The 23,336-nt window shown below is 26.9% G+C and overlaps 1 protein-coding gene across 4 annotated transcripts in view; it reads left to right on the top strand.

Annotated features, from left to right (window-relative positions):
* Positions 1–23,336, top strand: part of ck (unconventional myosin-VIIa ck) — an 89,290-nt gene that overhangs the window by 27,981 nt on the left and 37,973 nt on the right. For 3 of the 4 annotated variants that reach the window (XM_016072360.5, XM_016072361.4, XM_087155973.1), the window contains exons 3-7: positions 20,730–20,843; positions 20,923–21,069; positions 21,167–21,351; positions 21,538–21,659; positions 22,478–22,620. In XM_016072360.5, the coding sequence (XP_015927846.1) occupies positions 20,730–20,843; positions 20,923–21,069; positions 21,167–21,351; positions 21,538–21,659; positions 22,478–22,620 (711 nt within the window). Of the gene's footprint in view, positions 1–16,334; positions 16,454–20,729; positions 20,844–20,922; positions 21,070–21,166; positions 21,352–21,537; positions 21,660–22,477; positions 22,621–23,336 lie in introns of those variants that run through there. The other variant, XM_087155974.1, reaches the window with a different exon arrangement.

Genomic DNA, 23,336 nt, shown 5'->3' with positions numbered 1-23,336 from the left:
TTTTTTTTTTTTTTTTTTTTTTTTTTTTTTTTTTGCAGCGTGATTATTTTACACCCTTCTTTTCACTTAACTTTCTTTTATAGAAAAAAAAACGCATTATTTTCTTTTTTTTTTTCCTCCCTCCTTCTCTCTTTCTGCTGTGCCTTTCGAAATTATGTAAGATTGCATACAGCAAATTTGAAGTCAAAACTCAATAATTGATAGTTTCAAATATTTGTTGAATAAAAAGTATAAGAGAAGAGATTTAAATTTTCCTACCATCTAAAAAAATTTGGTCAAAGAAAATTTTTTTTTTTAGTCATTTGCAAGATATTCTCAATTTCAGGCTTCATTTTCCACTCTGAAATCAAACCGAAAAATCTCTCAATCATTTTATGGTGGATAATATAATCAAGAAAAGAGTTCTTTGTCAGAAATTAGTTATTTTATCATGATCATGTAAAGTCTTTGAAAATTATTTTTCATTTTGTTAATGTATATATTGCTTAAAAATATTTCTGAGTGCTTAAAAAGTACTTAAAGGGTGCTTATTTTTTGTTGAAGTATTTGGCTACGCACCCTGTAATAGTACTAACGAAATTACTATAATAATTTGATTACCCTCTTTTTTTAAATTCTTAATAACATTTTCCAGGAAATAATGCTTACAGAAGTGATGAATTACTTTCGTTTGTGTTTACATGTTTAGAGAATATCAGCAATTTTATAACAGAATGTTTAGCATTTTTTTAACAATGTTGACATTTGTTAACAATGTTGTTATTCAGACAAAATTTCCAGTTGTGTCGGCGGCAGTTAAGAGATGCCGAAAGCTTCAACGCGGGTTCGTTTACTAAAACGTAAAACTTTCATGAACTTTTTTACTACTTTTAGACAAACGTTTGGCTCTATTATTATTACAAATTAGTGATAAAAAAGTTTTAATAATTAATTTTTTTGTTTAGACATCAAAGACCGAGCAGCGAAACCGCAAAATTTAGCTTTTATGCTACGTATATTTCGGCCTCTATGTAATCTTAGGTGGCTCGGGCTCGGAATTCTATTGGCATGTGGCAGAACATAGATAAATTAATATTATCGCAGCTCATGTTAATCTTGTTAATCTACATAATTTAAAAATACGAATCATACTTGTATGGTTAAAAAATAATATTTAAATTTCCAGAACGATAAGCGGCCATCTAAACCAGAAGCCTTTTCCCTCCGTAATTTTTTTAAGCTTGCTAGTGTTTTAAATAGGGTTGAAGTTCCCGGTTTATTTGAATAATACGAAGAATTAATGTAAAATTACAGAAACTACTTTTAATATTTCTATAATCGCAAATTCTTCATTCATTTCAATGAGCATTTGTTTCCCTAAATAACTGTGGAAACTTTTTGTTATTTGAACGTTTTTTAATTAGTTCATTGTTTGCCTCCTTGCAAAATACTTTTTTTTCTTGATTTGTGATGTCAGTTGTATTGCTCTTTTGATCTCATTATATATTTTTTTTTATCCAAAATGAGATTATGGAACCCTTGTATTTTCACGAGAAATAGCTCTTTTTAATTGACAACGTATCATTAAATCGATTTTAATACCTTATTGCCATTTGCGATCGTCCTTGAAAGTTTTCATTCTGGAACTCTGGAGGGTTTCAAAATATTCGACAACAATGAAGTAGGAAAAAAAAAAAGAGTTTAACGCCTTTTGCACTCATGATTTAAAAATAAAATAATTTTCCGTTTTCTGATATTTATCACGCTTTAACTTTTTGTGAAGAAATAAAAATTAAATTTATTTAAAGTGGTGTACCTGAAAAATTCTCAAATATCCTATTTTTTATTAATTTCTTCATTTGCAATGTGAAAGCGAAATGATATATTCACTTCAAGTGTTCTGTCATGAGATAAATAACATGAAGAAAAATATAATATCATGACACAAAATTCTGTATCCGAAATTTCCTTTATTGTCATTTCATATCAGTTCATCTCCTGCCATGGAACCTACCATCTCAGATTTTTGATAGAAAATTTTTACAACTATAGAATTTGAGACTGATTTAAAAAATATCAACAATATTGGAAATTTTTCATCTGAATTGCTACGCATCTCGCAAAACCCACTTTTCATCTTTAAAGAATCGTGCATTAATGATCCAATATATTCCGATTGTTTATATTGATGATGGGCTATGATAATTTATTGATAGGGTTGGAATAGTTAATCAAATTGTTCTAAACTGCTCCCTAACTAAATTTTTACTCTAGACTGCTCCAAAATGCCCTTTTTTCCCCCAAATTTTTCCAAGATGCTCCAAAATTTTAATAATTGAGCAATTTGCTCAAAGATTCGGCTAATTTGGCGCCAAATTAGAGCTCAAAAGTCAGTTTTGTTGCTCCAAAACACCTAGCCATTTTCTTTTTTCTTCTAATTGTTGATTAACATGTTTAGTTATTGGGGGGGGGGGGCCTTTTTCCTTCTATCGAATAGAGCGTGTCAAGAAGTTATTACTAAAATAACAAAATTCACTTATCCCTTGATTCCGCTTAAATGCTACAACGCGTCAAATGCGCTAAAAATCGTTGAGGGAACGCGAAAAATAAATAATGACGCGTCTCTTGGGATGCGTAATTCTCAAACAAGGAAAGAAATTACGCCGCAGCAAAATGTATGTAAGCAAAATTATAACCAAACTTAAAATACTTATGAACAAAAAAAAAAAATTTTTATCAATCTTTTTTCCTTTTTAATCTTTTTTTATCATATCAAATTACATCGTTGATCAGTCCTAATTAAAAGCCCTTATTTTCCAAGATTCTTTTTGTTTTGAAATTTTTTCTTCTTCTGTCTATAGAGAAAATTATGAATGTGCATATTGAACGATGGATAAAGAGGCGGAGAATACATATTTTAAATTGGGATCCGCTTTTTGTAAAAAGGGACCTAGAAATATAAAAATCCTATTTCCTAAAATCCGTAGTTTCCAAGATAAAGCAGAATCATTGTTTATAATATAACATTGTATTAAAAATATTGTAATTAGAAACGACAACAAATCTATAAATGACGAGGATTTATAATAAAATCGGCGCAAATAGAGCGATTTCGAAAGTAATACCTTAAAATTCAACGTACGCGTGTTGTAATAATATCATGTTTAAAAAATGGAAATTAGAAAAAAGCAAGTAGAAGTAGGCGAGACAATAAACGTAAAACATAACATTTCTATGGACTCAGGAGCGTAAAAAAAGTGATTTTCGTATAAATCGTTAAAAAATGGTTTTTGCTCGATTGCGAAATTTGAGTGTCTTGATAATATTGCAATTTAAAATTTTAAAAAAAATGAGAAACCACGTGAAAATATATAAATAAGATCAGAAAATTATGTGGATTTGCAATGGAATCGTGTGGAATCCACAGTTCAAAAAGTGATAACTGAAATTAATTCGCTTATTGTAATAACATCGTATTAAAGATACCGTAATTAAAGATATTGAAACACCATGTAGAAATGAACAGAAAACGGTAACTTCTACAATTAACTTTGCGTTGATGATTTTACATTTTATGGATGACAGTATATTTTTGTTGTTGGTGGTAAATAAATTTAATTTAAAATGGAAATTTTATTTTAGTTTCAAATATTATTGGCACATTTCTTTCATCTAATTATTTGAAATTCATATTTATCTAAATACGATATAAGCTTGCGAAAATAAACTCTAAACAGTATTTCTTTGTTGCGTTTCTATTACATCTTTTTTACTTAATATTGCATTTTTTCCAAACTCTGTTAAATATGATATAAAATGTTAATTTATGTGCCCAAAAATCAAATTTCACAAGTACTATACTTATTTAAATATAAAAACTATTTGCTTCAAAAACCAAATTTATTTGCTCCAAAACACATTTTTTTCCTGCTCCGTAAACATTTTTCTGCTGTTCCATTACTGAGTATGTGGTAAAAACAACAAAATTGGAATATGCACGATGACAAGTGTTTCAATCGATTGAGTTTATCTACACTTACTTTTAATAAAACGCGATATTTAAAAAACGATTTGCATCAGTTCATTTTATAACTTAGTTATTATTAGACACTTTCTAATAAAATGAAGTAAGTTTGAAAGTATAAACTATTGTGTTTTGTTTATAAATTGATAGTTAATGAGTATAAAGTTTGATGTTTATATTTTTTTACATTTTAAATTTTATCAGTTTTAAAGCTCTGTTTTATTCATTAAAATTAAATAATGAAAACAGCTCATAAACATGAGGGACGATTTTTAAGTACGAATAACATTTTTACTTAATATCACTAAATAAGTATCATTCTTATTTTAATAAAAATACGAATATATCAAATATTAATTGTGTAGTTTTGGTACAAATGTAAAAAAATTCTTTATATTATTGTTGATATGCAAATTAGACAAGGAAATAGTGTTTCAAAAATAAAATTATTAATAAATATATATTAATATGTAAATATATAATTAAAAATAAATATATAAAAATAAAATGTAAACTATAAGAATATCGCTAGCAAGAAAAAATTAGAAAAACACAGCACATAATGTGAAACTATCTCAATTATATATATATATATATATATATATATATATATATATATATATATATATATATATATATATATATATATATATATATATATATATATAATACACCAACGTATCCGTAAAAAGGATATAAATAATACTTAAATCTTTGACTTAAGTGCTACGAATATCCTGACATATTTATTATGAATAAACAACTGTGGTGTTTTGTTTCACTAATTTATGTATCATAAGTAGGACTGGGCGATATTAGAAATTATATATCGTGATATATCGTCAGTTTTGCATCGCGATATAGCGATGTATCGCGATATAGTATTTTTGAATTTCATTTACTTTAAGGCACAGAAAGTCAGATTTCTATCAAGACTTCATACGCATATTGATTTAAATCAATTTATAAATTTGAAAATATATATGTTTTGCTAAAGAAAGATATTAAATAAATTGACTAAGATGTACAAATCTTACTTAAAATATTTACTGAAAAAATGTGTGTAGATACAGAATGAAATATTTGCACTTCTTTATCGTTTATAAGGTATAAGCAGTCTTAATTTAAGTTAACCCCTAAAACACCCTTAATGAAAAAAAATATTGCTATTAAACAAAAGCTGATTTTAAAATTTCAAAATATATTTTAATTAAAATAAAAGTTAGATTGACTAAAAGCCGAAGTTTAAAATTAAAAATGTTGGAATTTTAAACTATAAAGTAAACATAAGATTTGTAATAATTTCTTAAAATTTTCGTTCTCTGAAAGATTTCTCAGTTTAAAAATAAAAAGGGAATTTTATAAAGATATCTAGCAGAAATTATTGAAAGAAAATTTAAAAAATTAAAAAAAAAGTTTGTTTTAAGTGTATAATGAATTTCTTAACAAAGTGTTAAAAATATTTTTTTTTTAAAAAAAGAAACTTTTTTTAACAAATCAATATTTGCTTGTACTATTATGCGTAAATAATTACAGAATTATTAAGTTCGATCGTAATGCTCAAATTCTTAATGAAGAAGTAAACACAAGTTTTGTTATATTTTCTAAAAATGATCACGCAAATAACAAAAGATTTCTTAGTTTAAAAATAAATAAAAGTGAAATTTATCAATATATTTACCTAACAGCATAGGAACAAAATTTAAAAAATAAGTTCCTTAAAAAATTATTTGTATGCTTAAAACAAAGAGCTAAATAAATTTTAGAAAAAAAATGCTTCTTAAACACTATTTTTATTATTATTTCATATAAATAATTAAATTAAATTAAATAATGACCGAATTATGAACGAAAAACAAAGTAAGGCAAAGTTTCTTAATTAAATTCTTAAAAATAAAAACAAAAGAATTGTGATATTCGGTAATATATTTAGCTAATTAACTAATAATATAAAACGAAAATTAAAAAAAAATAATGATTTTACTCTCTAATAAAACAAAGTAGTAATTGATAAAAAAAAAAGAAATGAATAAAATTCGCAAACTTTTCAAATTCTTTTGAACAAATAAAGTTTATTGACTTATGTCCAAAAAATAAGTTTTGTTTTAACTTTATTTCTAAAAATAAAAACAACTCAAGATTTATAAATTTAAAATCAGTAATAGAAGCCCATTAAATTATTAAAAGTTTTATCCGAAAGGTTTTTAATAAATTAAAAGAAAGTAAAAAAATAACCTAACAAATTTATTTACTTTGTAATTTAATATCTTATGGATGCCTTAAATTAGATTTCCGATAATTTTCACATTTAAAAATATAAAAAAAGTTTTGTCAGAAAATAAATAAAAAACTTACCTAATTAATGAAGAAACTTTTCTTTATAAATTCTTTTCAATAATAGATTGCGTTCAGAACAAGGTTACGACGGCGATCACGAAGTTAATCCCATTGAAAATAATCTACAAGAAACGATTTCAAATCGCGAAGGTGCGAAAACGAACATGTGATATAACGATATAAGGTCTCAAAAGTGATTCTGATTCTACCGCTCATCAGTCAAGGCCGTCTCAACATAACGAGACAAAATATTGTCTTCCACAGCGCGAGTTGGCATCGGAATGTAAGAGAAAGTCCTTGCGTGTATCGCTATATCGTCTTCTTCACTCGACGGTTCTGATGCATCGCTTGGAATGAAAGTTGCTGTATCGGTTTGCCGATATAGGCGTTAAATCGATATGTCGCGATATATCGATTTATAGCCCAGTCCTAATCATAAGTCAATTAATAGATGTTCTTTATTGTATAGATTTTCTAAATAAAATTTATTTAAAGTTAATGTTTTCAAAAAAACTTCAGAAACGTTCAATATTTGTGAAATTGGAAACTTTCTTTGAAATATTTGAGTGATTTGAACATCAACAAAAACTATAATAGTACCTTAATCGTGAATAGGAGTATAAAAAAGTATGGTAAAAAGTCGTCTTTTTAGCATTGATAAATGCTTTATGTTATAAAATTGAGTATTTGTTTTAAATTGAATAATATAAAATTTCATCATCTCCTTGCAATTTTATCTTTCTAAAATCAGAATTGTATATTAGTTTTCGACGTTAAAATAAGAATAAATGATATGTAGATTTCTCGTTTAATCACCAATAGTATTTTAAAAATACTGTTTTGCTACCACTTTTTAATTTTTTGGTAATATTTCACTGTTTATAAGAGGGTGTTAATTCCTTCGATTTCACAGAATATATATAAAAAAATCAAGGAATATTATTTAAATCTGACATAGCAAAAAAGTAATTTTTTAAATTTAAATAATAAATAATAGAGCATATCATCTAAATCTAAATGAAAATATGTTACTGCTTTTCATAGATGCAATTTTTATATCACAATCTGAAAATTAATTAAGTAATATACATATATATTTACGTACATATGTATACAATACATATATGTCCAGTGTATGTACAACAATGCGCTCAAAAACGGACCACCCTGAATAACTTTTGATTTAATCATCGGATTTTCGCGTTCTAGGACTCCTTCTTAATGGTTCGAAGAGGTGACTTCAAGGGTTCTAATTAATTGGTGAAGACGATATTTTAAGTTACGAAATCAGACACAAAAACGTACTTTCTCTGAATAACCATACTTTTTTTCCCAACGGATTCGGATTTCTGATCCACAAGATATAGGGGGTAACCGCAATAGGGGGAAATGCCCCCCCCCCCCATGTTTGGTTAGGAGAGTGATCCAACGTTTGTAGTGCCGTAGATATAAGGAACCCGTAAGAGGAAGTGAAGGTCCTATCTTCTCGATGGCAACGAAAAACCGGTTTTCAGGGTTACCTTATTTTTGTGGTTTATCTTATTCTTGGCGTTTTAAAAAAATTTACTACCTTTTTTTTTTCGTTGAGTGTTTAGTTGTACTAGCTCTGATTTCGAATATAACAATATAATAAAATATAAAAAATGGACAATAAATTGCATTTTTACTTTTAGAGTTAATAAAACTTTTAACTCGATTTAGAAATATGTATTAACTTAGTTAATTACTTATTAATAATTAATTTGATAATTTAATTTTACAATGCTAAACTACTAACAGAGCCTTTAGTAGAGTGTACTTTAATGCAGAGCTGCCATCTAGTGATGGAATTAGTAAATCCCTACAGCAATGAAATGAAATTAGAAAGGAGTGTACAAAAAAAAAATTTAATTTTGGAAGGGATGAATTTTTTTTTTATTTCCTTGAAAAATAAGTCGTTTAAGAATTTTTTACATTTTAAAAGAAGAATTTACTGACATTGTCAAAAAGTGTAGAAACAATTGCTATTATATTCGGACCAGCAAATCATTCCAAAATAGAAAAGAGTATTGAAGAAAATGAAACTTTTACAATTTAAATAATGTTTTTTCTTCCTTTCATAAAACTTGAAACAAAAATAATTTTTTTAAAATAGTTTAATTTGTATAAAAAAGTTCCTTGATGTTATGTTGACATTTTGCTTTACACTTACCTTTAAAAGTATTTAATTACGAATTGAATTGTAGTTTATGTTGATTTAGTTGATTTTACTGTGCTTGAACACTATTTCGAGAACACAAAGCTTGACATCAAAGATTTTCTTTTCTATCCACGCTGAAAATGCCCTAAACCTTCTTCGAAGAAGCATTATTTACATGCATTAACACATTGGTCACATATACATGAGTTGGTTTTCAGATATTTAAATTTAAACAAAAGGGGGAGGGAAAAACATTTTTCTAATTCTTATACTATTGAACAATTGTTTTAAAAATTATCTTGTGTGTGTTAATGTTAGCCTTTTCTGAAAAAAAAATGGTTCTTCGAAAATTCGTTGTTTTGACGCTTCAGCTTTTTAACTTCTTCTGAAGAAGGAAAATAAATCATATTTAAAATTGTACTTAAAAGAAACTATAGACAAAGGCTGCAAATAAATTTCATGCATATTAAAATTTAAGCGAGAACGAAACATTATCTGTGAAAACCAGCGAATCCCAGTTGGGGTAAATAACGAAGCATGCTTGATTTTCGGGTGAAACAGAAAAAAATTGAAAGGAGATTGGTAGAACTATATCTAAGAATCATTAGGCAATCAAATTGGTTTTGCCGTTTTTTCATCTTTTCTTCTTTAGGGACTCGATATTTTCCAACTATCTTTTTGTTACTTCCTCGCTTCTCCGCATATTAGCCTGCGACCAATAATCAAAGAATATTATAGACAGTGTCCCCCATCCCCCAAGTTCTTGGGCGCATTCATCCCCCCTAAAATAATTTGCTAACTTCCCCCTTCCATGTTAGCTTGTTCGAAATAGTGCTACGTTGCTTCTTTTATTTATGTACTTAAAAAGAAAAAAATTCTCTCGTCTAAATCCCCCCCCAAACTATTCATTTTATTTAGTGTAAAAATTCCCCCCCCTAAGCTTTAAGTGGGCGCATCGTGCGCCCACCTTCCCCCCTGATTATAGAAACCCTCTATATTCTTTGCTATAGTTATCGGTCTCCGATAATTATAGGTTAGCCTATAATTATTCTTAATAAAATAACCTATAATTATAGATTAACCAATAATTATAGGTTATTTTATTGAGAATTTAATCTAAATAGTACGCAATTAATTCCGTACTATTTAGATTAAATTCTTAATAAATATTTAAACAATTAATATTAAGAACGAGGAAACGGAACACTCTGTTCATATATTTTAAAAATGCTTGTGGCACATGAAGTCGCAATCTGATTAAAAACTTCATGTTCTGGTGTCGCAAATAAATGTCTCAGTCAGAATTTTATCAAAATCTTAGGAATCACTGTTGAGGATAATCACAGCTTAAATGGATTCATAATTAATTAGAAAAATAGTAATAATCCAATTAGTCAAACAAATAAATCTAGTAACCCAAATAATATCCTTACTTCCCCATTTAGTCTATGGCATACTAACTGGTCTTTTATGATTTTGATGACATACATGCTATCCGTGACTGAAATTAAATTATCAGATTTTAATAATGCTCTTTTTTTTTATTGTTTTCTTTTTCTTTTTTTTCCGTATATATATCAGCATAATTGTTACCGTGGATGACTGAAATCAAGGGAATGTCGATTTTCACCGGTGAATGCCAACAATCGCATAGTCGCTTTGGTGAATGTCCGAAATATTTGTTTTATCCGATTAGATATTACTTTATTCGTTGATATTATTTTATTTATTCGCTATTTTAATATCGTGGGATAGATTGGGTGAAACATCTGTGTTCGGAGAACCGATTCAATGCATATTGGGCAGTGGCACTTGACCTTAAAAAAAAACATCGATGTAGGACATACCGGGCAATGGCACTGAACCTTTAAAATACATTGATATGGGGCATACCGGGCAAATGTATATCGAGTAGTTGCACATAACTAGAGCTAGTATATAATTCGGACATTTACCAAAGCGATTATGTTATTGTCAACATTCACCGGTGGAAGTTAACAACCACCAATTTCTTTCATTCACGGTAATATAAATAAATTCTGTCTCGTAGTATTCAAATTATCTACGAAACTGGCAGGATGTTTTGGAATTCGAAATTTATTTTCTGATTTCTTTGGATCATTAATTCCCAGGAAAGGGACCTAAGGAAGCACGTGCCATAACCCAAAAATATTTCAAAATTTTCCGATTTTTTTAAAAATTCTTTCTTTAAATCCATAAAATGATATTTTTATGAATTAAAAATTTATATAATTCATATGTAATTTAGCAAAATAAAAGATTAAATTTAATAATACTACAAAATTTATGCATCGTTCTCAATTGTTGTATTTATTTAGTTTATAATTGGAGTTAGTTGCTATTTACGAAAGATAAATTTTCTTTTAATTACCTTTATTTTCCACTGATACAGAGAAATAATTTTTAAAGACACCTTTGTTGAAATTAAAAGTTCAATACTGATTTTTTTTTTTTTTACAATTTTAAATAACTTACAGCATTATCGAATTCAAAATTTACATTCTGATTTGTTTCAAGGATTAATTTCTTGATAAAACTTGATAGACTATGATGAATGTTCTTAGAATTTTTAACTAATAATTTCCACTTCAGACGATGTATCCTTCTTTTACTACTAATTAATGTAAAATATGGCGTACGATTCTTTTTTTTTTAATTTCAGCAAATGCTGGTGTTGAAAACTATTTTATTTCATTATCAAATAGCTTTTAAAAATTTCGTTTCGACTTTATAAGGCCGGATTGCGTCAAATGCATAACAATAGTAAGTGGCAGATTATGCAATTTTATTCTTTTAGCTTTTAAGGTCATTCCATATCTAATAATTACACGGTTAAATAATAAATGTATGTGATGAAATGTCTTTATTTTCTTAAAACTGTTCGGAAATAATTTATGAATGAAAAAAACAAACAAACTGTATTTAGCTTTTTTACATTTTGATTGTTCTCGGCAGAGATTATTTATCTAAAATTAGCTAGTTTCTAAAAAAAAAAAATGCCTCTTTGAAAAATTGTTCCCGCTGCATTTAATATTATATTTTTTAACCATTGTTGAAATAAAGTTAATATGAAACAAAATATCTTTTTTATATTTACTTACTGGTTAATTTTATACGTCGCGTGAAATTTTTTGACATATTTGCATCGAATGTATTCCAAAATACTTTATTAGACCATAAAATAATTTGGAGAAGCAGCGGATTTCGAGAGGATCAAATTGCAAAATGCTTCAAAATACAAAGGATGATAGAAAAATGCGATCCATAATTATTTTCTTAGTTTTTATTGATATCTTAAATCTAATAATTACAAATATACATTATGATGCGAATCTTCTACACGCATCAGGTGAGAACGGAATAGTAACATTTTTAGAAAATTTATTTGTTTCACAAATTTGGGGAAGAATATTTAACAAAATTTTCAAACTCTTTGTATTCGTACTTAATTATTAGATCTAAAGTTTTTATATATATGCTATCATATATTTTGATAAGCTCATATATAAGAAGCTCCGTTACCACAGTTTTTAATATACTTTTTGAGGATGCGCAAAATTAAATGAAAACACATACATGTGTTGCTAAGTAAAGTTTAACGAAACTAACGCAGAAAGGTTATGAAAATCTGAAAAATCATTCATTCGTAATTTTAAAACAATAAAACTTGGTAGATTGCTAAAGAAAACCGGGAGGATGTGAAAGGCAAATGTTTGAAATATATCAGGTTTAAATTTAATCCTGCTTTCCTCAATGATGATTCATCATTCAAGAAGCTTATTTTCTTCCTTGTTTGAAAATTAATCTGCGACCGCTAATGTTAATTCTGTCTTTATTTTTGAAAACAATTCTAAAATTATAAATTAAAAACAAGATTTAAAGACCCCCTTTTACACTCAAATGGTTATAAAAATCAGCTGTATATATGTATATGGTCTGAACTTGTAAAGGTTTCCTAAATTTATTTTAGAACGTCATAATTAATTAATTTTAATAAATTAAAGAATAAATTTTAATAAATTAATATTGCATACAAAGTACTTAATGCTTATTTTTAATATGTATTTTGTATTCTTCTGAAAAGTGTTCAAGATGCTAATTTCTCAGAAGCAGAGAAATTGTTCCAAGTAGAGTTATTGCTGAGCAATTGTTCCATTTTAATGGATCTGATTGCATTTTGTATAGAATTTCCCAAACTATTTCATTACCTGAAGATCAAACGTTTAAAAAATGCACTAATATTAAGGAAGATATGACAGAAAGTTTATCTGAAAAATTGCAATAAAATTTAAAAGTGTAGAATTTTAAGTTGGTAGATATCGCAGATTGATATTTACACACTGTTTTCAAATTTCAAAAGTGATAACTCAAAACATATCTCAACAGATTTTTTTAATTAAATATTTTAAGCATTATTTACAACAAAAAAAACAACAAATATCTTTACTAATTTTATTTATTTATTGTACAAAGATACTGTAATCAACATCTTGTAGGTGCATTGGGTATGAATTTTTACTTCAATAAAATTTTTTTAAGTACGAAGCTATAATAAATGAAAGAAGTCAAAATTACTACTGGTTATGTGAACAATTTAAAACTTTACTTAATAAAATAGTTGCACAGTTTCTCATTTTTCTGAAATTTCAGCAGACAGACATCACAACTTAAATACACTTCACCTAAATGCATATTCTTAAATAAATGTATTAATAACCATACAAACAATAGTTTTAGATACAAATAACAAATATAAATAAGAATTTTGCACATAAGGATTCTTTCCTTGATAGAACGGTTTTTAAAATTATTACTTAGTGGTAGCTTCTTCAAACATTACATTCAAATAGTACCAGGATTGGTAAGCTCTTGTCAGGCTAGAAAAAACTGATTATGTAAATCTACTCAATCCAAGAAACTGTCATTTACAATAAACATCTAATTTAAAAATGGAAGTTTAACATAATTCACCCAATAATTCTATACGAAAATCTATTTTATTAATTTTTAACGTTATATTATACATGCTTAAAGAATCTAGTTTAGAAGAGAAAATTATTAAATTTTGTCTGGGTTTTCAAAAAAAAAAATAATAAATAAATAAATATATATATATATATTTTTTTTTCCCACAAATAATGTGCAATTGAAAATAAAACAAAAATTCAGAATAATATTTGCCATTCATTTAAAGCCTACAAATAATTTTAATTAGGTGTTCACAACTCCAAAATATTATTTATAGGATTAATAGTAACTTTTTCAAAGTTTATTAAAACAATATCTTAAAAACACATTTAAAACATGTGTCTTTGCATTTTATAGAATTTTGTGTCATACAGAACATTGGACACATGTTTAAACTTACCAACTAAGCATGACAGTAATATTAATCTGAGAAAGACAAGCCATAAAATGCATAATATAATTTTAAGATTCAAATAGTTAGACACATAAATATGTGCTTAAGCATTACAGAAAAAAACTTTTTTTTAAACTTTCAAGAACATATAACAACTAATATAACACAATAAATTTATCAACTTTAGTTTGCTTAACCAAGTAAAGTAGACTTAAAAATAGAAAGATATTAAAAGTTAATGTGGTTTATAGAATTTCATTGCATAGATTTTCTTCTTTAAATAAATTTCCAGCATACAAAAAAAAAAAAGTTTCATATACATAAGTATAAACCTTAATAACTATATTTCAAATTGTCGAAACTCTCCTCTGAAAAATTGCATTGGAACGACAGGGATAGGAAAAAATACAGTAGATTTTACGAAACAATATACATTTTATGATAATTGTCACAGAATGTACTACATATTTTACACAAAAGAAATTTTAGAGATTTTTCTAGTTATCAAAATAGAAAAAGTGCAATATTTTCCAGTTAAAATTGACAATATACTTGAAATTCCATGTGATATGTTTACTCATTTTACAACAATACATGGAATGTGCATTAAAAGAGTTAAAGAACTTAAATTATCATCAATAACTTGATCATTTAATCATGTACAATTTTAAAAACAATACTTAAATTTTTATAAATTAGAAACAATAACCTTAACATTACTCCCAAACAGCAGATTAAATTTTGTATAAATACGAGAATCAGAACTTTGGATTACATTTCATGATATGATTATATGCACACAACTAAATGGAGAATAATGAAAACTCCAAATGTTTATTTACATATCCATATAAAGGCCAAATTATAAATAATCGGCAATATAAATATTATAATATATATGATTATAATATATGAATTACAGAAAAAATAAAATGAAACTAAAAATATTTTGATAAAACTGCAATGTTTTACCCAAAAATGGGAACTTACCAGTTTCGGGAGTCTGTAAAAATGTCACTTAACTTTTATTGATGTCATATCAATGCAATACTAATTGCAGTAAGAGGTACATAATATAGCTAATGTAGTAATAAGTTTTTTAGAACATTCTTAAACTTATAAGTACTTGAAAATGTTAATGAATGACTTACCCTAGAAAGTAATTAATATCTAGCCAAGTTTGCAGGTGAGCTTTAGCTGTTATACTGAACTTGGAAAAAACAATAAAAAGAAAACCATTTTAAAAACATCTATATAGAAAGGTTAATAAACTTTCTAAATAGGCAGTTCTCTAGCTATTGTTTCACCAAGTTTATCTTCTCCACGATCAGCCAACTGTATGTGGTACACAGACATGCTTCCAGTCATTCCTATATATGAATCATGAACCACTAGAGAAAAAAAAGTAACATCAACAATACTTGTATTAAAAAATTACAACGTCAAAAGAGATAAATTTCTCACAGTGACAAAAAATCACAATATGTTGTTACTCTTTCTTAGAGTTAACTTATTTATTTTAAATACAATAATCTCATCTATCAATTAATTTTGAATGCAAGGCATACAATTCCTATGATAGTTACTAGGAAATTTAGAAATATATAAAGATGAATTGTAGATCTAAAATACTCTTAACTTTAATCACCACTTTTTCTTAATATAGCTAAATACAACCTTCATATATTAATACTCCATATTATAAACTATTTGTAACGTAAAATTTAGTATCGTTCCCAAATTCTAATGACAAACAGCACAAAACACAAGCATTTATCTCTAAATAAGTTCATTTACTATTGTGCATAAATAACAGACTATATAATTTCCTAAAATTTATGCAAGCTCATTTTCGCTATATTATCGCAGATTTTACTAAAACATTTTTAATGATCAAAACATTCGGTAGAATAAATATTCCAATATGAAAACATTTTTAGGTTATCAGAAATTTCCCTCTGTAAAAATTATTTTACAAATTTTTTAAACAATAACCACTCAATCAATTAATGCTAAGCACATAAAAATAATTTTCTAAAAGAGTGGAGTTATAAATGCATTATAAAATTCATTCTCATTGGAAAATAACACGAGAATGGTGTTTACGCTTTATAGAACGTAATATATAAACATTTATGCAATGTTTTCACATTTAATTAGCTAAAAATAAATACAAAAAATTAATAATTTTTACTTACCACAACAGATTAGATATCGATCCCGTGCAGTAAAATTTCAACACGTGAAATTAACAAGCCATCACAACAAAGCACACGAACACTGGCGATGTGGCGATTTAACAGATAGAAAAAGTCGCCACGATGATTGAAAAAAGTAACCCATTTTTCGTTGCCACCGGAAAGATAGGACCTTCACTTCCTCTTACGGGTTCCTTATATCTATGAAACTCCCAACGTTTGGAACCCTTAATGTTAATTTTTTACGTATTTCGCCCTATCTCGAGAACTTATAAAGCAAATTGAAAATTTTTTGCACGCAATTATTAAATTCGCTTATTCAAGGATACTTCCATGCAAAAAGAGAAATTTTAGTTAGTATCTATTATTTTTTATTATTTTCATTAATAGTAGTCGAAAAACTTTTTGAATTGTATGGTATACAAATTTTTACGTCTGTATGTAATTTTACATGGCAAAATACAAAATTTGAGCGAAATCGAATGAATAGTTCCTGACAATTTTCATCATACGTCTTCTTTAATATAAAATTAATAATACCAAAGCATAAAATTTTACACGCTACTCAGAAAATCAGTTTAACTGAACCTATTTTATAGATTTTTATGTGTTGACCAGGAGAAATAGACAAAATAATTCCTAAGGCCAATGATTGTTTTGTCTTGCTCAAACTCTTGTGGGCTGACAAGAGGCACTTTTTAGAAGCCTTTACCATTTTAAGAGCCATCGTATTTATTGAGAAATAAATGTGATGTTCTTAAAAAAAATTAGATACTTGATGCAAATTTTTTAGCATCATCATTTAATTCACGAATATTTTTAAGCGAGTATTTTTAATACGATTATTTTTAAGCATCATCATTATTGACTTCATGTAAAGAAAATTAATATTTTTTGTGAATGATTTCTCTTTGAAGTACGTTAGGTAAAAATTACTGTTTGAACTTTGAAAAACGTTCTAAATAAATAAATGATTATTAACAATCGCTAGTGGAATTTGATTAATATCAGATGTTACGCATCGCTGACCAAGCAGAACATCAAGACTCTTTGACGTTTAAGAATTGTGGTCTGTAGCTTCATTGTTAGTCAGCTGATCCCATCATTTATTGAATGGGGAAATACTATTTATTGCTGTACTTGTGTTAGCTCACATTTAGATTGATCCAACAGCGTTATATGACTCAATGTTTCTCTTTTTGTACAGTAGTTACGTAACATCTTCGAAAAGTTATTGCAGGAATAATGAGCTTAATATTGAAAGTTATGAACATGAAAAAGTTGTATACTTTTTTAATTTACGTTTACTCTTGCTTGGGTAAATGTTTTGTCTTTATAGAGTGGGTGTTCAGAATGATATTCTCAATGACGATCGGCGGTCGATCGCCGTAACTCTAGATTGTGGGGGCGCCAAACGAGACTTAGATTTCATGTTCACTAAACTATTGATATTTTTTTTTTTTTGCATTTGTTTGAAAAATATATTTATAATTTTTTTTGAAATTATATATTCTTATATTAACTTACTTTCTGATCGGAATTTCTGTATGTGAAAGTTTTATTTAAGCTTCTCGCCAATATTCTCAAAAATTTCATACAAGACAAAAACCTTTGGGAATGATCATGTGGTCTTAGGTCTTATTATAAGCAAGAAGAAAATTTTTAATCATTGTAAGAAAATTATTACTAAAAGAAATATATATTATCATAAGAAAATTATAATAAGAAGATGTAAGAAAATTTCTAATTTTCTTTTTCACTGCCGCGATAATTTACTGTTGTACATAAAACCATCTTATTGTCACTTTTGCCATTGAACTCCACAATCAACTAACCCACTTTTATAAATGTTGCGCTTATTTTAAAGCCAATACTGAATATTATTTACCATTCCTGCATCAAAAATTGAACGGATTTGAGAATTTTAGAGCTGACGAATATATTGTATTATTGAACAACTTTTAAACTTGAATTGAATAGGGTAAACTAACCATTGAAGGGGAACACTTAAGCTTCGCTTCCCTTTTAAAAAATCATATTAATTTCAAAATTCGCAATTTAAGTTAAATGACAGTGTCAACATATTTGTTACTAATTGCAAATTATGTAAAATTGTAGAAAACTTACATTATATTGTTTTAAAGTTTTGGAGGTTCAAATAACAAGTAGTTAGAAGACTAAGTGAAGGAACCGCTCTTAGCAGTGAATGAACACCCAGTAAAGGAACACTTAATTTTGAGTATTTTTTAATGCTCTTTATGAATTTATAAGCCATACAAATATTTAAAAACAAGCTTATTCTTGAAATTATAGCATATTAACACATACTGTTCATTCACTGGGAAATCTATGCCCAGTAAAGGAACATGTCTGTTCCCTCACTGGTTAGAAGTTGTTTTTCATATTTTTAACATACTTTTGATGCGGAACATCACTAAAGGTACAGGAAAATTAAAGTTTTATCTTTTATTTTCATTAACTTAGAAAAAAAACCAGTTAAAGAACACTTGTTCCTTCACTGGTTTTTCATCGTTTGGTGATCCAGTGAATAAACACCCTCTTATCTCAGTACTTTATTATGCTATGATGCTTTAAAAAAAAATAAAACGTAACTTCGATATCTATATTTTGAATTCTCTTTTTCACAGTGAGAAAAATAAAACTATTACAAGCAATTTATTCCACTTCGAACATATAAATACAAACACTCACCTTATAATTTTTTCAAAGAAACAAGGTGTTGCAGAGATAATAACAAATTCAAAAATTTTTCCAGAGAAGTCTATTTGACCAGGTAATCCAAAACATTGCTAGATGACTTCCTATTGTTTGGCAGTAAGCTATTGTTGCCAATCAATCTAAAGAAAAAGTTTCAAATTCTTATTTTTAATCAATATATATGAAATGTTCCTTCACTGGGTTGTGTTCCTTCACTGGTTGGTTTACCCTACTTAAACACAAAATAAAATATTTTTAACATTTATTAATATATCACTTCTAACACTTATTACTAAAACATTTTAACCAATTCATTTGCTTAATTTTATTGCTATTATGGCTAATTTAATAAAATGTGTATTGCTGGCTTTTTCTTTATTACTTTTATTTGAACTGCCAATGAGTAATTGGTGTGCAAACTACACATAAGAATGATTACTATCTTTAACCCTTTCTCATTTAGTTTTACCTCTAACTGACAAAATGTTGATGAATTCTCAAAAAATATCTTAAAAAATGTCTTTTTGGTTTCTTAACTTACATGATAAACCAAAAACCTACTTTCGCGTTAACTACCTTTTTCATTGTTGTTTTTCTGTTCATTTGCCATTAAACAAAGTTTTTTTCTTTTTCGAATTGTTGTAGTTTTAGTTTGTAATTTATTCACAGATTTTTTTCCTTTAATTTTTTTTAGTTTTCTGGAATTGTATCTTTTTTTTTTAAATTAATTTTTTTAAACAGAAGTTTTTTGAACTTACAATAAAATTCGTTTATGAAAAATTAGAGTGAAAGAAAAAAAGCTATGTCATGGAAAATATAATTTGTAAACCAAATAAAAATCTGGATCATATCTTGTACAGTAGAGGTTATGTTGGGTACCTTTGAGAGAAAGCTCTTGAGAAGTATTTTTTGGACGAATTTAAAAAAAATGGTGTATGGCTTAAAAGATCAAACCTAGAGCTTTATCACTCATATAATGAACCTGACATTATTAACTTTATTAAACGACAAAGAATAAAATGGACAGGCCACGTTATCAGAATGGATGAAGACCGTACCCCAAAAATAGTTTTTAATATCACACCAGTTGGCACACGGAAAAGAGGCAGGCCGAATTTGAGATGGATAGATGACCTAGAAAAAGACCTTTTGGTCTTAAAAGCTAAAAACTAAAAAACACTAACAGGAAAAAGGTTAGTTAGGAAAAAACTTCTTGAGAAGGCCAAGGCCCACCCTTGGCTGTCGAGCTATTGATGATGATGAAACCAAATAAAATATTATTTTAAAAAAAAATTCTTTTCAAAATTAATTTAGGTAAAAAATGTAAAGAATTGAGTATCTTTCAAAGCTTTTTTTTAATCAATTATTTCAGTTATTTGATATTAAACTTCTAAATATGGTGTTTAGCATGCTAAAGCTTGTTATTTGAGCCTACTTGTTGTGCAAGTTATAAGCAAATGGTTAATAATTTATACTAATATTTTAAAAATCTATTACCAGTTAGCTTAAACTTTTATAAAACTATTGTACTTCATTGCATTTAAAATTTTACAGATTTCATGAAGATAAAAAAAAATATGTCAGCATAAAGGTATACTTACATGCAAGCTAGGTCAGTTTCCAATAGTGTGCTGTATTTGCTCCATGACACTTGTATGCTGAATTCGATAAATCTATGATTTATTTTGGGCTATTTCTATAGTAAAATATATATCTAATTTCAGTAATAAGAATTTGTTTTTTATGATTTCACATGTGATAATATATGAGCCAAAATGCTACTTTTTGAACTGATACTTAAGTGTCAGTTCGTATTAAAATTAGTATTTACTTAAAATTGTGAAATTTTCAAATGAATGTATCTAATAACATTAATATATTTAATGAACTTCTAATTCTTTGCAATTTTAGGGAGATTATATTTGGATAGAACCTCAAACGAAAAAAGAATTTGATGTTGCCATCGGTGCAAGAGTAACATCTGCTGAGGGAAGGAGAATACAAGTCATTGATGATGATGGAAAGGTTGATATTTTTTACCTAGTGAAAGCTATTTTCCTATTGTATTTATTTCATATTGTACTTCAACTATGTCACTTTTTAGGATCTATGGCTCACGCCAGAGAGAAGGATCAAAGCCATGCATCCTACCTCAATTCAAGGAGTGGAAGATATGATATCATTAGGTGATTTGCATGAAGCTGGAATTTTAAGGAATCTTTTAATCAGATACAATGAAAATCTCATTTATGTTAGTATTAAATCTTTTAAAATTCATATTTTTTTGTGTATTTTTAAATTGTTTTACAATATTCAAGAATATAATTACTTTTGTTTCATGATTTTAGACTTACACAGGCTCTATTTTGGTTGCTGTTAATCCATATCAAATCCTTCCCATTTACACAGCAGAACAAATAAAACTTTATAAAGATAAGAAAATTGGTGAGTTACCACCTCACATCTTTGCCATAGGAGACAACAGCTATAATAATATGAAACGCTATAAGCAAGATCAATGCATCATTATCAGGTATGTTTGTGTTACCATTTTAATACAAATTAAAATAGATTTTTTAGGCTTTTGAGTGAAGTGCCACCTGCCCAGCAGGTTGACTAACAAAGGGTTACATACATATTTAATCATGTGCTGTAATTGTTTTCTTTCAATTATAAATTTGTTTTCAAGTGTTAATTTTTTAAAAATGTTTTCTTATAGTGGTGAAAGTGGTGCTGGTAAAACGGAAAGTACTAAACTAATATTGCAATATTTAGCTGCCATAAGTGGACAACATTCATGGATTGAACAACAAATTTTAGAAGCAAACCCTATTTTGGAAGGTATAATTTTTTCTCTTTGCTACAAAGTACATATGAAACAGTTTAGTAAACATGTATCTTTATAGTTTTTTCAAAATGAGATAATTTATTATTTTGGTTACACAAAGTCAAAAAAGTAAAATACTATGGAATTTATTAAACAGAAAGTGTAAAAGTGCCCATCTAAGAAAATGCTGGAAATGGTTATCATTAATCTGTTAAATTCTTAATTCACGTGATTCGACCTATATGTCCAAGAAAAATAGTTAACTCATAACTGGTAAATTTTAAAATTACGCTTTTTCTTTGTTATCTTGCACTGAAATGATTTTGCTTCTTAAATGCCGTTCAGATTTTTACTTTAGATGTAAATAACTTCTATAACAGACTTAACAGATAGACAATTATTTATATTCAGAACTTTTTATATGAAATCTGTTACTAAAATTATTACAATGAGTTCATTCAATTTTAAACTTTTATTGCTGTATTTAACATTTGTTGTTTTTCTAAGCAACTTTGATTTATTTCCTCGTCTTTTTCATCCGTGAGAATTAAGAGTTTTTTTGTTCAGTGAAGTGAAAAAAAATTAGATGACATTATTATTTTCAGTGTTTTTTTTCTTTAACAAATTTTAATTTTTATATGTATCTATTGTAGTTCAATCTATTATATATTCAGTTTTAATCTACATTCTAGTGGTGTTGAATTTAATTTATTTATTATAATTTTTTTACATATAGCTTTATTGGGAAATCAATCTTTAGAATTAGTTGCCTTAAAATAAATGGATATTGGTTGATCCATAATTTTTTCTTTCTTCTTTATTTCAATTTCAGCTTTTGGAAATGCTAAAACTATAAGAAATGATAACTCAAGTCGTTTTGGAAAATATATTGATATTCACTTTAACAAATCAGGCATAATTGAAGGTGCTAGAATAGACCAATATTTATTAGAGAAATCACGAATCGTTGGGCAGGTAAGTAACTCTAATTTTATTCCATTTATGCCTAATTCTTAGTTTTTCATTTATATTCCATACACTTATATTAAGCATTGTGAAATGTTCATTATATAATGAAATGTTCATTACAAAAAATAATTCTGGTCTTTACACTTTTGTGTTATTTGAAAAATTAGGAAATTTTAAAAACCTATGTAAAACCTATAGTTATCTAATTATCAAAAATTATAGGAAAACCATAATATTTAATAAAATATTTACTGAAATACTTGTTTAATTATTTTAGTTATTATTATAGCTTACTATTATAGCTTACTTAATTATTATAGCTTACACAAACTTAAAGCTACTTTTAAACCCAACTTGAAAATAAAAAATAAATAAAAAATATTACATTATCTAATGAAATTATATGTATGCTGATCATGATAAAATTTTTTAAAAATATGTATCGATATATTTTAAAGAATTCCTTGAAGAAATAACATCAGAGTGCCAGCCTTGAAAATGACTAAGGGCATTAATGGGTTAATATGTTTAATGTCATTTCTGTTTGCTAATTCCATGCTATAGCATTCAGGGTAGTGTTCAATTTTTGTTAAAATTTTAACACAATCTTTATACATAATTTTATTAAAATGTGATGATTGATGGTTGTGAAGATTACTCCAAATTTCCAAAAAGGTATTAAGTTTAATCTCTTACTAAGCTTTTCTTAATTGAGATTCACT

This window comes from Parasteatoda tepidariorum, chromosome 12 (genome assembly GCF_982258835.1).
Source record: "Parasteatoda tepidariorum strain Cologne lab strain chromosome 12, Ptep-v5.0, whole genome shotgun sequence".
Classification (NCBI taxonomy): Eukaryota; Metazoa; Arthropoda; class Arachnida; order Araneae; family Theridiidae; genus Parasteatoda; species Parasteatoda tepidariorum.
Note: the sequence above shows the minus strand (reverse complement) of the source record. Positions and strands in the feature narration are given on the sequence as shown.